Here is a 20,603-nt window from a genome sequence, read left to right on the forward strand (position 1 = left end):
ATGAATGAAGTTTTGGAAGTTTTCGTCGCCTAGGTCGGTTGATATCAGACCTTGATTTCGCAGAATAAGCCACCCGAAAGGCAACCCTAAAACACATCAATTAGGTATAATGTTAATAATGTACAATTGGTACTTACTGTATAAATCACTAGATGGCGATGAAGATTTATCTGAACCACACTCCTTCCCGACACGAGAGAACGTAGGTATTTTCGTCAAAAGTAACATACGGACGACCGCTGTGGTAGCACGCGGCCAACTGACTGACGAACAATGTGTTGTATCCGCGGGAAGTGCTATATACCCTCGCTATATAGCAAAATATAGCGAATCCATTTCTCGCGTCGGTAATGAAGAAAATGCTTGGACCATACACTTATAAGGCTGTATAGTTTTATTGTTAATTTCTTAGAGTATAATATTATACGATATAAAACATAACTAAATTACTTGTTTACTGAACCAAAAAGAAGTTTTCTATTTTTAGTATCTTAAGGTTCAAATGGAGGTCAAAGTATAGCTTCACGCGATACGTGCAGAGAGGAATGAAAATAGTGGGGGTTAATTGTAAATATAAAGAAAATAACCACCTTTTTAGAATTGTTCATGGCGGGCCCATATACTTTAGGTCCTATGTTACAACCTTGCATTGACAGGTATTCGAAAACACCAACACATTTTTGGTAAATTGCAAATAATACCGATTTGCACGAAATGCGAGAATGACCCTTATATATAAATACCTACATAAAATAAGTACCTATACATAAATATTATAGGACATTATACAGATTGACTAAATACCACAGTAAGCTCAATAAGGCTTGTGTTTCTGTACCCACTCTATAGCTTCAGCCGTAACCTAAATGGAAACTTCGGTCGGACACTAAATTCAGTGCAAACGTACAGTGGTCGGAATCTAATATCTGCTCCTTGATTTAAGTCGGTTATAAACTACATATGTCATGGTGAATAATCGTAATTAATCTTACAACTGAACCCTAATTATTACTCTATTTATCGTTATCAATCTAATACAATGCCAATCAAAAATAATAACAGTCAATCGAGTTGGCCCCACGAATGCGGACTGATTGCAATAGATCCTGAGGTGCCCGAAATTTGTAGTTATTTTTTAATTTAGCATCTCTAGGAAAAAATGTGTAGCTTTGCTTGTGGGGTCTCCACTGCCGTACTTGGGGCGGCGCTCCTCCTTGGCTCTACTATAGTAGGTTATGGACTTGTGGATGGTATTATAGACGGCATAATCTCAAACGTGAGTACCTAAATTGCAATGTAAAACTATGACAAGCGTTAAAGTCGTAACAGACTACCGCACCGCAACGCGGCCTTGGCGCGGTCAAAAATGTCTCTTCCTCGCTCTAACTTATAGCTGCGTCCGTTTTAAGGTTGCGGTGCGGTGGGGTAGTCTGTTACGGCTTTAAAATTCAACAGAATTTGTTTTTAACGGTATTTTTTCTCCTGCCATTTTCAATTTTCCAAAAAAGGTTACCAACTGATTTTCCAAATTTAGTAGGTACCCAGCTACGATGCTCCGCAAGCTCCTTCATCTTTTAATACCACTACCTTCCGTATATCTTTGTAACTTTTGTAAATCTAGCCGAATTACACTCGCCCACGAAAACGATCTGATAACATTTTTATGTTAAAAATGTGCTACTCTTCCAAAAAACGGCTATAAACATTCTACGTGCACAGCTACTCCATATAAAGATTAACTGTAATAATTATGTCGTAGGGACCATAATTCGACGCGAGTTATACCTACTCACAACGTCACAACTCCACTATTTGGAATAATAAATGTATACCTATGTAAAAAACAAAAACAAAAATGTAACAGGTAATTATCCAAATAGTTAATTATTCTTAACTTTAAGTATATATAAGTAGAGGATATTCAAAACCAGTCACTTTTGGAAGAATCCATTCAGTCGTTTTCAAATCTAGGGCAGTTCAAAGTCAACTCTGCATTGTGAAATTTTTGGACGTTTTCTTATACTTACTGATTTGTTAGACCAGTGATAGACAGTTACAATCGTTGTATACTGTTTTAAAGCACTTCTTACAGCGGTAATATTTATTTGTAGTAAAAGGCTCGGTGCACGAATTCGCATCGTCGTCGTACCGTCTAAATTAATAAGTAGGTATTGAAAGATCCGAATCCCGAAATCCCAAAAAGCTAAAAATGCTTCTTAATAGCCCATCGTTGTTACTGTCTATTAACGCAAACACATGTTTCAGGAGATAGCCCTGGCTGACGGGTCACTAAACCTGGAAAGATTTACAGACATTCCATTCGCCATGAACTTTAGTATAAAAGCATTCAACCTCACAAACCCAGATGAGGTGCTAAACGGAGCTATTCCTGTTGTAGAGGAAGTAGGACCTTATATATACAAGTAAGTGCACGAAACATCGTTAAAATATTGCATTTTAGCTAGGTAGGCCACTGTGGGATGAGGGCATTCCCAACAGTCGATTTAATCAACGTCTCAGAAACCATTATAATTTAACAACATATCAACAGACTATCTATTAAATAGTAAAGTTCGGAACCCCTAGTGTAAATTTCAATCGATAGCGTGTTGTCTATTTTTGTATTGGATTATGAAAAGCGCGCCAAGTGGAACGTTTTGGAAACTCAAAATCCCAAACAAAATGACACTTAAAAACGCGTAGGTACGTCCGTTTATACGTCACGTCACGCTTTCGAATGAAATGTACCTACCTACTCGTACACTAGTAAATACAACGTGTTTTGTTAAATGCGCTACGTCTGCATACTCCAAAACCATGCACGTACTGGGCCCCAAAGTGTATAACAAGTTACCGCAGGACATCACCACGATCAAATCTATCAACTCATTCACGCGCCAACTAAAGAAATGGCTCCTCTCGCACGCCTTTTACAGTCTAAGTGACTTTTATTATTTACAATCCAGTTGACATTTTAAATAATAATTTTATGAAACAAATCTAATTAACACTATCCTCACAATTGTAATAATACTTGACATACTTATTTAGGTGTACCAACCAAAACTGTACCTTATAATAATTGTAACTTAATTTATCTAATTTAATTTCAATTTTGACCTGTAATATGTGATTATATTATAAATATGAGTACGTATAACGAAAAAATTGACCAAACAAACTTTCATCTCAAATAACTTCAATTGCTTACTTATATCTATAGGCATAAATTAATGTCAATTTTTTCGTGTCGATGTACAGCTGTGGGTACCGGTTTATAGGTACTTAAAATTCCCCAAAGGTGCAACGTCCCCAATTGAACCGGGCAATATGCTGCGATTCTTGTGGAAGTACATAAGTATTGGCACACGGTCTCTCAAATACAATTATACATATGCTGCGATTAATATAATTTTTTCGAGTAATACACAAGTAAAGGTTTGTAATATAAATTTATATTTACAAAATACTTAGGTATTTAGACTGTATGTACACAGTAAAGCGTGCAGAGTAATTAGATCCTTTTCTGAACCTGCTTATGTCTGTAGGTTATATCAAATCCGGGAGCTGCTGGACTCTGATGAGAAGACGCTGACGTATAGGTTCAGAGACCGCTTCGAGTTTGACACTGAGGGCTCGTTCCCGCACACCGAGGACGATATCATCACGACCGCTAATGTAGCGTACAATGTAAGCCATTATTTCAATTTTACCCTGCCTACTTGATAGATAGATAGATAATCTGTTTATTTGATTATTAATTTTATTTCTATTGCTTGCCGACCGCTGACCAGCGTTTGCCTGAGATGTATAATTTTGCACACTACGTGCTCCATTATGAACTATAGTATTCGGGGTGTTTAATACAAATGTATATTTACTTACAGAGTGTTTGTGTGTATAAAGTTTGTCTCGAAGAGATTGCTCTTAAGCGATAAGACTTACCTACTCTCTACCATAATTTGATTTGTTTGTAGGTACTGTTTCTTTTGTTACTGTTGTGCAATGAAGACTATTTGTTTTTTTTTTCGTGGTTTTTTCAACACTTAGCTACATTTTGCGAGGTGAATATTTATAAATAAGTCATACTAAGCAACTTTTACTATGGGGCCAACTCCCTGGGTGAAATCCGTGTTAAATCACGAAAAAAATTGTGTTCGTTGTCGTACATTGGAGCTATAACCACATATTTTCATTTTTGCATTTTCGGGGCCGGACCCTTAGTAGAAGTTGCTCAGTATGAATATGTAGATTCACCTCACAAAATTTGGATAAGGGCTGAAAAAATATTCCGTATAAGTTATACCTATACCCAGGGCCGGATTAACCCTAAGTCAAAATAGGCAACTGCCTAGGGGCCCCGCCTTGGCTAGGGGGCCTCGGCAGCTCAGCGCGCAACAAATAAAATTTTGTTCCATAGGATCAAAATACATGAGTAAATTTTTGATTCTTATAATAATGAGTATGCTTTGTTATTGTTTTTTTCGATCCATTCTTTAAATTAATGAAATACTGTAATAAAATTGAAGCAATACCAATACGTTACAGTTTACGGGGCGTATTTTGCGTACCTGTTGTAAAGTTGTAATAATAGGGATTCAGGAAAAATGGTTCACTTTTTTCGAACAACCGACAACTTTTGGGTTATTTCGACTCAGAATCACGAGGACTATTGATTGTAACAAAGAAAAAGAAAGAAGACGAACGTGTCCTCAGTTTTTCATAGGAATGCTCGACCTTCAACTTCGCTTTTTACCTCAATTTACCATTGGTTTGTGTTCCACATCTCCTCTACTTCAGCTTAGCCTTTGGCCTCGCTGCGCCAAGCTCGGCCTGCGGTCTCGCTTTTTAATAAAATGGACATTGGTTTGTGTCTGTGCTCAACTATTTATCCTGAAAACTGATGAAGCACGGCTTTGACTTCGCATGAAAGCTAGCCTCACTGGGGCACTTCGGACTTTTAGGCCCAGATGAAGATACAACTAACCGGGTACAATTTTGATAGCACTCGCAGTGCAAATGTTATTTTAAACGTCAAAGCTTCTACGAAATTATGACGTATAAATAACACTTGCACTGCGTATGCTATCGTAAAGAATCGAAAATAATCGCGAGCGCAGCGAGCGCGAAATTTTTTAACTATATCGCAAATTGTGAAATACCCGGTCTGCGCTCGCTTTGACGTTTAAAATAACATTTGCACTGCGAGTGCTATCAAAATTGTTGCAGGCTTATCTTGGTCTAGCTCTAGTAATTTTAACATAATATGGAAATTCTTTATTTTAGGTTGATTCTAATCATGTGGCTCGGCGTTTGGTCTTATGGTCGGACAATCGGTGTTCAGCCTCGCAAAATATTAACTATTGAGAAAATCAACTTTGCGGCACTAGATGAGCTTAGCCTTTAGCCTCGCTTAAATTTTGCCATTAGAAATAGATAGGAAAGTGACGCTGAAGCTCATATCTTTGGTATTCCACTGGGATTTGGCCTTAAGCCTAAAGGGCTCTCCTCACACTTGACGCGACGCGGAATCCGCAAAAACCGATAGAATAAAGCTTTATGTCCACGCAATAAGAGCGAAAAAGACATCGTTCGATTTGGATCGGTTCGGCCGACGCCTGAAGATTGAAATTAAAAACTCAAACTTATTTCCCTGTACTGAATATGCTGTGTGCAGAATTGACTGTAGGGGGCCCCGAGCCTCGCACTGCCTAGGGGCCCCGACATGCTTAATCCGGCCCTGCCTATACCTACATTTCACTTTTTTTTTGTTCTTTGGTACGTGTCAAGCAAATATTCAGGTGAATATGTGTCTAACCCATTCGAAGCGAAAGAAGGTCAACAAATGCCATTATTGATCCCGTGTGGAAAGATTAAGGCTAACGAAATTTAAGTATCACGTTGTCATCGGTGTTACTCTAACAAATCTCACTCACTATTTCACTATTGATATATAATTGCGTTTCTCTTTATTGTTTACATAGGGTAGACCGAGGCGAATCGAATCAAGATAAATAATCCGTTGATATTTGAAATATTGCATTGATATGATCGCACTTATAAAGTTATTAGGTATATCAACCGTTTCATCTTATTCTCCCTGTATTCCGATTCGCCTGAGTTATTTATTCGTCAGCTATATTTTGTTATTAGTAAGTACATACAAAATATTACAATCGTGCACACTGAAAACCGACATTAGAACCCTAGTACATATATTATGTTATTTGCCAATTATTATAGTGGTTGATGTAAATTGGATCCGAAAACCGTATTTATTACTTGTACCTATGCATCTGTACTGCCTGTAGGTACATATATCAAGTTTTAGCAATATGATCCCCAATTTTGCTTTGCGAAAATATTATGCTTATATGCTTCCATATTCTCAATAGATTGTAAAATTAGAAATTATTATACATACTTACATAATTCACTTATTTACTAGGTCAGATGTTGTAACACTTGTAACTATGTAGTCGATAATAGTCCGTTAAAGATAGCTCTGCACCATAGTCTAATAAAACATGGTCTTCCATTCCCAGAGTGACACGGGCCTACGTCACAACAACATGGCCGCTATATATAGCGCTATCGCATATTATCATATAGCGCTGTCGCATGATGACGTAGGCCCGTGTCAGTTAGGTGACCTAGAAAAGACGGGAATGGAGTACCAGGCGGAGTATATAGTCATACTAAGCAACTTTTACTATGGGGCCAACTCCCTGGGTGAAATCCGTGTTAAATCACGAAAAAAATTGTGTTCGTTGTCGTACATTGGAGCTATAACCACATACCATGCTCTGCACCGACTTTGACTGAATCAAGTGTGGAAATGTCAATGTACCCTACAGATGTAGTGTATAATTATTTTCCGTCGTATTTTCACGGAAACGTACGAACGTGTCTTGCTATTCCAGTCAGTCTCGGTACAAAAAGTACTGAGGTTGACTGAAGTAGCACGACCAATACGAACGTTTCTGAGAAAATACCATGGGAAACAATTATGCACTGTGCACTAGGCTAATTCCGAATTAACTATTTTTGCACTAGTTGATAAGGTGTATGTGTCTCCATGAACCAGTCAGTATAGCAAAGTTTTTAGACGGAAATAGTGAATAACTTACTTACTAGATGGTATAGCCTAAAAATCGATTACAGAATTGTTCATAAATAATGTAAGATTTTTAAAATACAAGCTTTTTAAATGTAGTTTTTTTTTTCGTTGCAAACGTGCAATTTTGAATTGGTTCGGGTAAATCCGAATACACTTGAATACGAGTTTTATGTGTGTGTCGCATAAGGTACGTATTACTTGTTTGATTGGAATTACCTCCCTGCTCTTTTTACTCGATTAGGCTTATAGGAGTAGGTACTTATACATGTGTTTGTTAAGCTTTTATTTCGGAATTACCCGATCAGGAATCTGTGGTACTCAAACTTTAATGACACATGCAAAGAGGACAAAAAAAATCCAGCTTGAAATGCCAGGAATCGAGGAAAACGTTCTTATACAATATGTATGAAAGTGAAAACTTTTATTTTTTTATGCCCGTCGATTTCATTCCTATCCAGTATCAATAGTTTCCTAGGGGTCGACTTATGATAATGTACCTACTTACTAAAAATCCACATTTTCCAAGTAAGTAAGTGTTTCGTTGAAATTCACCAATTCACCGAACGGACCTGAAGGCAAATATAAATATTTTATAATCGTTATATCCGAATAACAAAAGAACTTAATTTTGATTGTTTGAGAACCACTGGCGGTCACTTTGAGAAAACAAGGTCGGGTAATTCCGGAACACTTTGTGACACTCGGAATTCCCCACTTCGGGTAAATCTGAAAATGTAATAAAATTCAAGCTAGAATAGTTTGAGCCTATTTAAAATGGCTAGAAAACGAAAATCTCTTAAACACAAAAGCAGTCAATTCATTTACTCAACAAATTACAGAGTTAGAGATGGTCGTCTAATTCCGAATGTCAAAAAACCGGGAATTTTCACTCGCTCACTAATCTGATGCGCCACACGCGTAGTTTCGTCGCTAGCGTCCCTAGCAAACGGACGCGGGGAGGGAGATACTGATACTTGAACGTCATAGGGAGTGTTGCCAGAGCAAATAATGTAGCCGCATTTAGTAGATATTAGTAATTTTCGGAATATCCCGAATTTCGGAATTAGCCGAGTGAACCTTATGTACATCTGTAAACATCACATTTTCATAAATATTTGATATTTATGTAGACATTTCCACACTTTGTCAGTGCAAATGGCATGCAGAGTCAGCTTGGTTCGACTGGTAGAGTAATATAAGTAAAGAAAGAGTGGTAACTCCATACATCAGTTTTCTTACCAAATCGCGCATTATTTCGTAGTTGACATCTAGCGTCATGTAGCGGAATTTATCAGTACTGCTAGTTGACAATAGATGTCTCGGCAAACGAAAATTCTAATGCCCAACAATTTTCAGCTAATATTATAACCGAATTAACTGGAAGTCTATTTTCAACCCCTTCTGCTTATAATATTACTTAGTTGTAATAAATTGTTTTAGTAGTACATTTTACGTCAGTAGTGACACTTGTGACATCTGGTATCAAGTAGCGGTACTGATAGTTCCACTGCTTGACGTTAGATGTCGACTACGAAATAACGCGCGTTTTGGTAAGAAAACTGATGTATGGAGCTACCACTCTTACTGTCAATGGTCCGACTCGACCGTGTCCGGATTCACAACGTTTTGCCAGGTACAAAACAACGGAATAGGAGACATTAAGATATCGAGTCCTTGTTTAATTAATTTTACCGCCGAGTTTTAAAATACTTAAAAAAATAATACGATTAACAAGATAAATCCCTAATTAGGTAAGTATGCTAAGTGCCTATTTCATCTTATCAGTAACATAGTTATGTGATTGATTGATCGATCGATAAAACTTGTGTACTTACTTAGACAAACAGGTAACATAAGATACGGTTACCCTTCAGGATCATTCTCTGAGAACATGTGTGTGGTTGCGTCCAATTGGCACGCTTCTATTCATACATATTGCTTGGGTCGCGCGCGGCAATTAGACCGCAGACATATTTCTTTGAGAATGACCCTTCACATACTCCTGACTGACATATATCGAATGATATTTTACAAGAAGCTCATTGGTAAGGCAGCAGCTGAGGTAGGTAGTCTGTTTGTGAATCGCTACAATACTAAAAGCGCTTGCTGTCAAGTGATACTTAAAAATAAACATATTAATACCTACTAAGTATAAGTAAGCCGCATTTAGTAGATATTAGTAATTTTCGGAATATCCCGAATTTCGGAATTGGCCGAGTGGACCTTATGTACAATTAGGGCCAGTTGCACCAACCACATTTGACAAACTGATCAACGTCAGCCGGCGCGCCCCGGCGCTTTACTATGAAACTTTCCATACATAAAAATTTAGCGATCTCTTTAACGATACGAACAGTTTGGTGCAACCGACCCTTATTGACGTACACGTACACGTATATCAACTAGATTTAATAAGCTCCCAGGTGACAGTTAGCCTGACAAGATATCAGATACGTAAATGCTTAGGTATTTATAATGCGATAAATGTGTTTACTTTTAGATAATAAATTAAAAGAAATAAACAATCCTTAATTACTTGATAGCGAGTGTAGTGACCCTGCGTAGGCTGCGTAAAATACTAAATTATAGTATTTTCCACATAGCTTGGGTACAGTGACAGCCGTTATATCCATACACTTTATAACCTTAAAACTCAAAAATGTAGGTACCTACCGAGATGACAGCTGTCACCGTACCCAAGCTATTTGGAAAATACTATAGTTCGTTTTCGGGTGTACCTACAGATAATACTGAATTGTAGAAAGACGAAAACTTCGCAATAGGACGTATTTAATCGAAAATACAGTAGAATCCGCTTATAATGACATCGAAGGGAAGTGACAAATACGTCATACTAAGCGGATGTCATATAAAGCATAGTTGATTAACTTCTTATTTTTGTTAATTTTTCCAAATTTATCTCAAATTCCGTTGTGAGAGATGATGTTTTATTAACCATGTACCAATTATTAACTTGTCACCGAGAATCAAAACTAAAATAACTTAAACGCCACGCACGTCGCACGCACCAAACGTCCTCGCAGGGAAATACGTGCTGGGGACGGCCACGAAAACCAGCAAATGTGTGAAATGTGTCAGTATAACCGGACATAATTTCATGAAAATAGGATTGATACGTCATAGTAAGCGGTTTGTCACTATAAGCGAAGTCATCTTATCCGAATTTGTCACAAAGATTTTATATGAAAACCAAACTTCGCACAGTAATTACGTCATAGTAAGCGGTTGGTCAGTATATATATGCGGAGTCATAATAAACGGATTCCACTGTAAATAATCCACCATATTTAAATGCTTTTCTGTTTGACAGAAAGTTCAAATACTTATCATTGATAGACTAGCTGTAGCCGTGGCTTCGCACTCGAGGGTTTCGAAAATTATCTATCGATTATCACTGTACCTTATAAAAAAAATACCCCGCCGCGTCTGACTGTCTGTATGTTCGCGATAAACTCAAAAACTACTAACGAATTTTCATGCGGTTTTCACCTATCAAAAGAGTGATTCTTAAGGAAGATTTATGTGTATAATTTGTTATGGTTTATTTTTTTACCCGTGCAAAGCCGGGGCAAGTCGCTAATTTAAAATAATAAAAGCGGCCAATGTCCATCCCGTAGGCTTCTACGTTATCTACCTTTCTTAGAATTTCATAAAAATTGGCTAAGAATATGAATAGGTATCTAAATTGTGTAGGTACTTACTTGGCAACATAATCCCTGTGTTTTAATGCAGGCACCAAAACAGCTGCTGTTATTCGACCCTCCAGCCAAGACAAACAAAGCTTCATTAGGATAGGTACAATGTTTTTCATTCGCCGAATAACACCCATACTACATGCACGACCAACATGAGAACGGTTATTTTTAATGACTCTCTTTATAAACACATATACCTCTCTCTTTATTTATAAACGCTCCATACAAAGTGACCCGTTTTTATTGCTTGGGAATGTGTCAATATCGCAATGAGTTTTGCGCGGCTGCAAGTCAATGACCTCTGGTTTGAATCTGCACGTTTTACCGCTCTGCTACCCGTGTTCAGTTCAATACTAGCACATACCTTACAAGTACGAGTAAACCTACTACAATGGCCACTTCGATCCTAAACCCTACCCTACACTACCCTATGCGAAGTAGGTATTTTACTTTAATGGGTTGTAAATGTAATCAATGTATGAATCAGGCTGTACTACACGTCGTAGAAGTGGAGTATCCAGAGCTATTGGGCTTGATGAGTCTAGCGCTGAACGGCGTGTTCGGCGAGCTGAACACGCCGGTGGCATCGATGCGCATCGGCTCGCTATTCCTGGACGGGCTGGCGCTGTGCACCAACCCGGGGCTGGTGGGAGGCGTGGCCTGCAGCCAGATCCGCAGCCTCGCCGGTGAGAACCGCAACATGGACGTGCAACCTGACGGCTCGGTGACCTTCTCAGTCTTCAACTACGTGAGTTCACAATCTCTTGCGCATACGCCATATACAGGGTGGGCCAAAAAATTTTGCACTTTTGAAACATTGACATAAATAAAACTATACAAGATATTCTTAATTTCATTATCCTTTCTGACAAATATTTGATGCTATTTTTTTGGAGATGAATATTTTAATGCAGATTGATTGAATTACATCATATCCGACTCGTCGTTGGAAACCGACTACATACATTTTGAAAAACTTGCTGCTGGGGGGGATCATGGCTATCTCATCGTCAATGTTTTATTTTAATTTGGGGTATTGTCATCAGTTTACTAAGGTACACTTGACTCTTCGGACATCCCCACAGAAAAAATCACAAGGTGTAAAGGTCTAGGCTAAAGTTGAAAATAATGAAGGAAATAACGTTACTGCAAATTCAGTGGAATACGTGAAGATGACGTGAGAGTTTTGGTTTCACAATTGCATGAATTTAAAGGATATAACAGGAGGCCATAGCTGCAACAAGATGGGGCACTATGCCATATGTCGAACATGAGTTTACTGGCAGTCAAAAAAAGTTTCCCAACAAATTGATATCCCGCAAAGGCAACATCCTTCTACCCTCCAAAAAGCCCAGACCTTACACCATTCGATTTTTTTCTGTAGGCATATCTAAAGAGTCGAGTATACCGTACCTAAATAAACTGATGAAAATACCCCAATTAAAACAAAACCTTCACGGTGAGGTACCCGCGATCCCTCAATGCAAGTGTCAGCGAGTTTTCCAAAGTTAACACAGTAGATTGCAAAGTGCCAGCGACGAGGCGCAGCCGCAGTGTTGGGCATTCAAGAATAAAATCATTATATGAATAAGAATTCGTAGGAATAAAATCATCTCGATTTTATTCCCGTCAAAAATATTCAAATAATTTTAGTCGGGAATAATTAGTATGAGAAAAAATTTAATGAGAATAACTTATTCTTAATCAAATAAATATAATCATGATTTTTAATCGAAATAATATTCCACGAATAAAAATGTAGTCCGGGTACCGTATAGGTACTAATAACGTATAGTTAGGTAGATGTAATAGTAGTTAGTCTCTTGTCTAATTTATACCTATTTTATGGAATAAAATCTTACAAATTGACTGTCGCATAACGCATAGTTTCAGTAACCGTATTATTTTTAATTTACTAACCAAATCATTAGGTTCAATTTAGCTGGTCTAGGGGCCTAGGGGTTTGCGCTCCGATAACGAAGCGCTTTGTCTCTATCACTCTTACATATTAGTGCGATAGAGAGACGGAGGTAGCGTTTCGTTGACGTAGCACAAACCATTGGCATGTTGGCTACGCATTCAAGGTGCCTAGCCAAGATGCCAATTTTTATTTTATTAATCAAATCATCAGGTAAATTTAACCGTTCTGGGGCCCTAGTCAACATGCCAATCGCTTACGCTCCAACAACGAAGCGCTTTCTGTCTCTATCACTCTTACATATTAGTGCAATAGAGAGACAGAGATAGCGTTTCGTTGTCGTAGCGCAAACGATTGGCATATTGGCTACGAACCCAAGGTGCCTGGCCAAGATGACAATTTTTGTTTTTATTTTAATAACCAAATCATTAGGTAAATTTAGCTGTTCTGGAGGCCTAGCCAACATGCCAATCGCTTGCACTCCAACATCGAAGCGCTTTCTGTCTCTATCACTCTTGACAAAGATAGCGTTTCGTTGTCGTAGCGCAAACGTTTGGCATGTTGGCTATGCTCCCAATGTGCCTAGCCAAGATGCCAATTTTTGTTTTTATTTTTATAACCAAATCACTAGGTAAATTTAGCTGTTCTGGGGGCCTAGCCAACATGCCAATCGCTTGCACTCCAACATCGAAGCGCTTTCTGTCTCTATCACTCTTGACAAAGATAGCGTTTCGTTGTCGTAGCGCAAACGTTTGGCACGTTGGCTATGCTCCCAATGTGCCTAGCCAAGATGCCAATTTTTGTTTTTATTTTTGTAACCAAATCACTAGGTAAATTTAGCTGTTCTGGGGGCCTAGCCAACATGCCAATCGCTTGGGCTCCAACAACGAAACGCTTTCTTTCTCTATCACTCTTACATATTAGTGCGATAGAGAGACAAAGATAGCGTTTCGTTGCGCAACTCTACGGAGCGTCAACGTTTGGCATGTTGGCTAAGCACCCTCATCGGATGATAGAACTAGATAGTGTATAGCGGAACTCTTCAATGTGTACTATACCTAAACTATAGTAACAAATATCAAATCAATCCGACTTTAAAATAGAAGGGTGAAAATCAACTTACAAAATTAAACCAATTGTCAGAATTATGTTAATATAAAAAATTAACTTAATTCTGAATAACATTTTAATTGAATAAAACCTTAGTTAGAATAGCCCCACTTCTAGAATAATTATTCTGTTTTTAGGGTTCCGTACCCAAAGGGTAAATCGGGACCCTATTACTAAGACTTCGCTGTCCGTCCGTCCGTCCGTCCGTCCGTCCGTCCGTCCGTCCGTCCGTCCGTCCGTCTGTCACCAGGCTGTATCTCACGAACCGTGATAGCTAGACAGTTGAAATTTTCACAGATGATGTATTTCTGTTGCCGCTATAACAACAAATACTAAAAACAGAATAAAATAAAGATTTAAATGGGGCTCCCATACAACAAACGTGATTTTTGACCAAAGTTAAGCAACGGCGGGAGTGGTCAGTACTTGGATGGGTGACCGTTTTTTTTGCTTTTTTTTTGTTTTTGTTTTTTTGCATTATGGTACGGAACCCTTCGTGCGCGAGTCCGACTCGCACTTGCCCGGATTTTTATTCAGTTTTAATATAAAAGTCACATGATTTATTCACCTTAATTTTATTCTAAAATAACTAGTGCAAGAATAATTCTAATTCAAATCGATTTGAATAAGAATAAAATTTCTGTTTTTATTCTTATTCTTATTCAAGTTATTTTTGCCCAACTCTGGGCGCAGGTCATCTGGGTGATGTTATTTGTTTAAAAAAAACATTACATTTATGTTAGGCTGAAAATATTAAAAAGAGTCTTTAGCATTTACCTATAGTATTATTTTTATGGATTTTTAAAAAGTGCAATTTTTTTTGGTCCGTCCTGTATTGATACTGATCTCTCAATTTGAGATCGCCGACATGCACAATAATTAGTGCTGATCTTAAAATACTGCTGATTGAATAGATATTATTTATAATTAAGGTATAGGTATATTCGTTTAACCCGAGTATTTTTCACTGAGCGATATTTTTCGGAGAACTTCCATCTCTAAGCAATGACACCCGGTTGCGTTGACGCATAGAAATGACAAGGTTTATGAGTAAAACTGTAAAAATAGTATATGTGCTTAGTGTTAAAATGTTTTACGACTGTGTACCTACATTTTGTGATTTTGTTCCTCAGATAATCGCATCAGGTATGTTCGATTATACAAAGCTAAACATTTTTTATGTTCTCAGAAAAATACCTTACCGTCAGCAAACTTCCAAGTGTATCGCGGGCTCGACGATGCCCGTGACGTGGGCCGCATCATCACTTACGACAACAGCTACCGTCTCCGATTGTGGCCCGAGGGAGAAGACGGCTCTCTTGATGAACACGAGCCTAACATATGCAATACTCTCCAGGGGACTGACGGAGGAATATTTCCGCCCTTCTTGGAAAAAGACCGTCCGGTTTATGCCTTCAACCCTGATATTTGTAGGTGAGTATTTAGCTCGTAAATGTTATTGTTTGATCTTGAATAATATATCATTTATAAGGGCTGATTTAGACGATGCGAGAACTCGCATGCGAGTTTCATACCATTGCGGGTTTTGATTGGTCGGTTGAATTGGGCGTAACCAACAGTCCGCAAGGTAACTAAAATCGCATGCGAGTTCGCGCGCCGTCTAAATCAGCCCTAATTGTTAAAAGCAATTGTTTAATTGTCAGGTCCGTGGAGCTTCGCTACGAGACCTCGTTCACACACCGCGGTGTGCCGGTGTGGCGATACGGGTCGAAAGAGTGGTTCTTGGACAACCACGAGGGCTGCTACTGCCTGAACCTGACGCGCGGCATTACCGGCCCTGACGGCTGCTTGCTCACGGGCGCTCAGGAGCTTTACTCTTGCGTTGGTTAGTTCTTTATTTTATTACTGTATGTTGTTGTTGCTCTAAAAAGTACATATCTTACGGTTCGAAACACTGTAGGTTACTGTTTTACGGTTTGAATACCTACTGAACCGAATTTAATGATAAACCACGTAGAAAGACCCCCTTAAATATAAAAAATAGTATGGAGAAAAAAAAATGTGGTTAAATGCGCAAAGAGCCTGACGCAGGTAGCGCTTCAATCGAGTTTCCGTGTTCCATGTTTATATTATTTTATACAATCGTGATATAATGGAGAGCTTTTCAGTCGAGTAAGTACCTTGTTAAGGCCACGAAGCTTGCTTAATAGTGGCCTTGTTGGGTACGAGATTGAAAAGCTTGATTATGTATATCACTATTTTATACTAGAATTGTATACAATCGTGATATAATGGAGAGCTTTTCAGTCGAGTACCGTGTTAAGGCCACGAAACTTGCTGAGTGCTTGATATTATAGTTGAATTGGGAGCCCATACATTAAAAGTACACAATTGCAGTTTGGTATACGAAATCTTAATTCAAGAACTCTACAGTCGACGAGTAGAAAAAATACTTTTTCTACGAGTCAACAAAAATAAAACTTTTAATTAGTAGAATCATATAGGTAAATAAACCAAAAGTATACAGCTAAGATACGCGAGCAGCCGCGGTACCTTCATACCTACTCGTACGTGCTCCGGCGGCCGCGGCCCGGCGGGTTAGTCAGCGACACCTTCTCGTATAACTCATGAGACCCTGGTACTTACTCCATGATAAATTCAATTTTTTTCACGATGTTGGTCACCGTAGGCTACAGAGACTAACAAGCAACGCTAAGCGGTTTTCGTAGTCTATCGATGTTGCTATATTAAGGGTGTCACATGTGCGTTTCTGACTTATGAAGCAAACTATCGTTTTCTTTCGTCCTCTTGACCGCGGCGAGCTGTGATTGGTCAATTTCATTATAGTTGACTAAACCGTTTCGAAAATGAAAAGAATTTGCGTAGTGACTTTAAAGGTCATACTAAAAAACTTTGATTATGGGAAGTCCCCCAAGAACGTAATATCACGCTCGAAACGTCAAGATAAATACCTAATAAAAAACTGAAAACTATAACTGGTTAATTCACAGGTATGGAGTTCGAAATCACATAAGCTGATGACAGGAAGTCTTTGTAGGCTCACATGGCTCTTAATTAGCATGCACAGATCATATTGCATGTCGATTACCTGTTCTAGGCAAAGAAACATAATCTTAATTATTATTTCCTTATGTAGATGTTATGATTGTTTGCGGCAATGTTAGCTATATATGCATTATTTTTTAAATAGGCAGTATATATTCATCTATAAACTAGCTATACACGGTGTGGCCTGTAACACGAGCAAAGAATTAAAACGTAGATTGTACTCCTCAAACGGTGACACTTTTGTTCTACAACTTTTAAAAATTATGAAGCATTTAGACTCCCTATTTTTCATACAAAATAAATATTATCTTCAATGGACGCCATCGCCACGCCATATAAGTGTGATTGACGTTGCTTGTCACGCCTTAAACATAACAAAATTCGCAATACATTGCGTCTTAAAAAAAATCAAACCACAAGTTATTTTTAAAAGTCGCTGAACAAATGTTGGTCAGTATGAGGAGTACAGCCTACAGTTTAATTTTTTGCTCATGTTACAGGCCACACCCGGTATACGTATAAGGCTAATTTACAGTAAATAAAAGCTCAGTGCATAATCGTGTTAACAAAATGGTGTTAAAACGGGTTATGATTGAACTTAAACGATTTATGACTTCTTGTGCGTTAAGTTCTTCTGTCAGACGTATTGGTTTACTCGTACATGACGTGTTAATGATTGTGCTAATACTTCCGAGCGTAATATTACTAATATTAGGCACCTAAGGCCAAAGGGTCACCGCTTGACCCGCGCGCGGCGGAAGCCGCAATGTTTACTCTACGCATAGGTAGACGAGTAGGTACATACACCTCCTCTTTTTTGTGACATTTGATACTTCCTGTATAGTTACCAGTCTTTAGTTTGAAATTATTTTAGAACATGCGGTTTAACTAACAAGAACGATGATAGGTATTGAATATTGATACCCATCCGTTTATTTCGTATCAATGCCCAAAATTAGAGAACTATTTAAGAAGCTTATTTACCTGCTTAAGCGGTGGGACTAGACATTACGTATTTTTAGGCTATTCGGCCAAACATGTTATATCGGATGAGTACCGCTGCGCCTTCGATGACGCGCTTCTTCAAGGTGAACCGCCGTGACCAGCCATGTCGTCCTTTTAACGTCCTGCCATCGCTCTGTAAGAGTTAAGATAACAAATTGAAATGTTGTAGCAATTTTTTTTCCTCAAAGTCGGGACCCTAATCCAAAGAGCGATTAACATTACGGTTAATAAAGTGCCTTCGATTCATACCGAATGCGGGTCGCCGCAGGTGGCTGTAAAAATAAAAAAGAGCGCTCGCGCGCTTTGAGCGCAATCGCCTCGCGATGCTCGGAGCCGCGTGGTGGACGTTCGTAGTGCTCGCGCTGTGGATCGCCGGCGCCGGCGCACGCGTTTACGAGCGCTGCGAGTTAGCGCGCAACCTGCGCGGCCTCGGTGTGCGCGCTGATCACGTCGCCACCTGGGTCTGCATCGCGTTTCACGAGTCTCGCTTCGATACCGCCGCCCGCAATCCCCACAGCTTGGACCACGGCCTGCTGCAGATCAGCGAGCTGTACTGGTGCGGCGACGGCAAGGCTTGCGGGCTTTCATGCGAGGCCCTGCGCGACGACGACATCTCCGATGACGTGGCATGTGCGCTGCATGTATACGAGGAGCACACCAGGCTGCAGGGTGACGGCTTCTTGGCGTGGGTTGTCTACCCTCAACACTGCAAGCATAACACCAAAAAATATCTTGCTGACTGCGACGATACCTTAAAAAACGCAAGTACTAAACCAATGGAAAAATCACGTGCCTTAGACATTCCCAGAACAACAAATTTAACATTGCGATTAAATCAAAGCATCGACGAATTACTACCACCGTACATCTCCATGACTTCAAAGTCTGGGCATAGTAGAAATGAAATAGACTTTCAAGACAAAAATTATGAAAGTAAATGGCAAGTAACGCACTTTAGCAACATCGATGATTTATCACCTCCAGTTTTCGGACTACGAACACATCAAAAGACAGAGTCACCACCCACTTCGACTTTCGCCTTACATGAGTTAGACCAGTCAAAAAGAATAGACAAAAATGAATTAAGAAATAAATTTGTGACCGATAAACCTGCAAGAACAACTGTAAATAATTTCAATAAACTTGGACCGGGTACCAGTAAAATATTGACTTCTTCAAGCAGCAGTAGGCACACTCTACCGTCGCCAAGCACCACCACCGCGAAACCAAAGCAGACAATAATGCCAAGAACTGTTAAAACTACCACCACAGGAAGACCTCCTGATAGGACGACTAATTTGTATCGCACTTCATTAATAAGAAATTCTAAATCTGACGAGTTATTAAATGGAATGCCGGCCCTATCCGATAAAGACGCCTCTAAAAAGCGATTCCGTTGTGTTGGATGTAGAATACCAACCACGGAGAATCCTATTTCCAGTTTCAGATTAACTACGACACCAGAACCACCAACGACTTCCATCCCTAAAGGCGCTTTTAAAACATTTGCAACCAGCAGGACTTTTTCTGCAAGGACCATAGTATCTACATCTACTGTAATGCCAAGTAAGAACCGGTCAGCCCGTGATAATATCACAAGTTTGATTACGACCACAACTCCAAATACTTTCACAGGTCGTAGTAAAATTACAACCGCATATACGACTAAACCTCGGAACAAAGCCACGTCTCGAAACAGCTTCACAACAAGCAGTTTTAAAATGCCAATTACTCTCACCACTACTCCGAGAAGTGTCACTAATCCAAGAACAACAACCAGCAGTAGTTCCAGGCATTGGAGAACCTTAACTTCTGAAAGTGCTGCACACTCTAGCGGAGACCCGCGAAATTCGCAACGAAATGCTATATTTGATTTATACTTGAAGCCAAAAGAACCGAAATTAATAACATTTAAGTTTGCCACTGAAAGCGACAGTGTTTACAGAAGACGTATTTTTGCGGACGGCACCACGTCCCCAGCGACGCCCTGGAAGCGCAACGGTGCTCAGGAATTCAGGATAAAGTGATATTAGTGCCGCGTGCTCTCGCTGCTAAATAGACGAATTAAATTATACATATACATGACTTAATTGGTTCTTAGTTTTGTATAATTGAACAAAAAAATATTTACTGCCTTATTAAATTATTAAAAAACTTCTTATTTACAATGTTGTGTCGTGTTTACGTACATACAGACAGATCAGTGTTTTAAAATGGATCGCGTCGTTCGTGAGAAAATGAAGAACAGGTCCGACAGAATGTATATTTTAACCTTTTCCCATGATGACGCACTTGGTTCTACGAATTGTGGCATACAACATACATGGCGTTCCAAGTATATAATTGGTAGTGTAGAAATTTTCGATGTATAAACTATAAAATGATTACAATATTACTTACACCTGAATCGTATTAATTTGTCAATGCCCCCGCGTATCTAACAGGTCAAAAATCTGTGTGGGAATAAAACACCTATTAAAAACACCCCTGCATTTAACGCGCAACAACTTTTACGCGTAAATTTGGTCCGAATTACTACGCCACGCTACGCCACTGCTGCGACATAGGTATAGGTATTTTGTGGTACTTAACTGAATTGTCAAACGCCAACTTTTGACAAGCAGAGCTACCTTGTAAGATATTTATTATCATGTAAATACAAGGGCCATGCAGCAGCATCTACTTCAGCTGACATATTCTAGGC

General features: G+C 39.0%; 4 protein-coding genes across 10 annotated transcripts in view; 3 read left to right on the plus strand and 1 right to left on the minus strand.

Moving 5' to 3' along the window:
- LOC134804747 (protein AF-10) overlaps window positions 1–20,603 on the plus strand; it is a 453,368-nt gene that overhangs the window by 83,712 nt on the left and 349,053 nt on the right. The gene's annotated exons all lie outside the window — the stretch shown is intronic.
- Window positions 1–20,603, minus strand: part of LOC134804897 (ADP-ribosylation factor-like protein 5B) — a 288,633-nt gene that overhangs the window by 5,705 nt on the left and 262,325 nt on the right. The gene's annotated exons all lie outside the window — the stretch shown is intronic.
- Window positions 1,135–20,603, plus strand: part of LOC134804501 (sensory neuron membrane protein 2) — a 30,915-nt gene continuing 11,446 nt past the window's right edge. The window contains exons 1-6 of the mRNA XM_063777550.1: window positions 1,135–1,276; window positions 2,266–2,423; window positions 3,549–3,690; window positions 11,324–11,584; window positions 15,054–15,298; window positions 15,529–15,710. Of these exons, the coding sequence (XP_063633620.1) occupies window positions 1,160–1,276; window positions 2,266–2,423; window positions 3,549–3,690; window positions 11,324–11,584; window positions 15,054–15,298; window positions 15,529–15,710 (1,105 nt within the window). The 5' untranslated portion in view covers window positions 1,135–1,159. The remainder of the gene's footprint in view (window positions 1,277–2,265; window positions 2,424–3,548; window positions 3,691–11,323; window positions 11,585–15,053; window positions 15,299–15,528; window positions 15,711–20,603) is intronic.
- On the plus strand, window positions 18,201–19,996 carry LOC134804500 (mucin-2-like). The gene has a single exon (XM_063777549.1). It carries the CDS (start codon window positions 18,223–18,225, stop codon window positions 19,924–19,926), a length of 1,704 nt encoding a protein of 567 aa, XP_063633619.1. The 5' UTR covers window positions 18,201–18,222; the 3' UTR covers window positions 19,927–19,996.

Source organism: Cydia splendana, chromosome Z (assembly GCF_910591565.1).
Source record: "Cydia splendana chromosome Z, ilCydSple1.2, whole genome shotgun sequence".
NCBI classification, from domain to species: domain Eukaryota; kingdom Metazoa; phylum Arthropoda; class Insecta; order Lepidoptera; family Tortricidae; genus Cydia; species Cydia splendana.

Bases quoted from the DNA above. Each gene is read 5' to 3' on its own strand.
- LOC134804500 (XM_063777549.1), top strand. From the start codon at position 18,223: ATGCTCGGAGCCGCGTGGTGGACGTTCGTAGTGCTCGCGCTGTGGATC.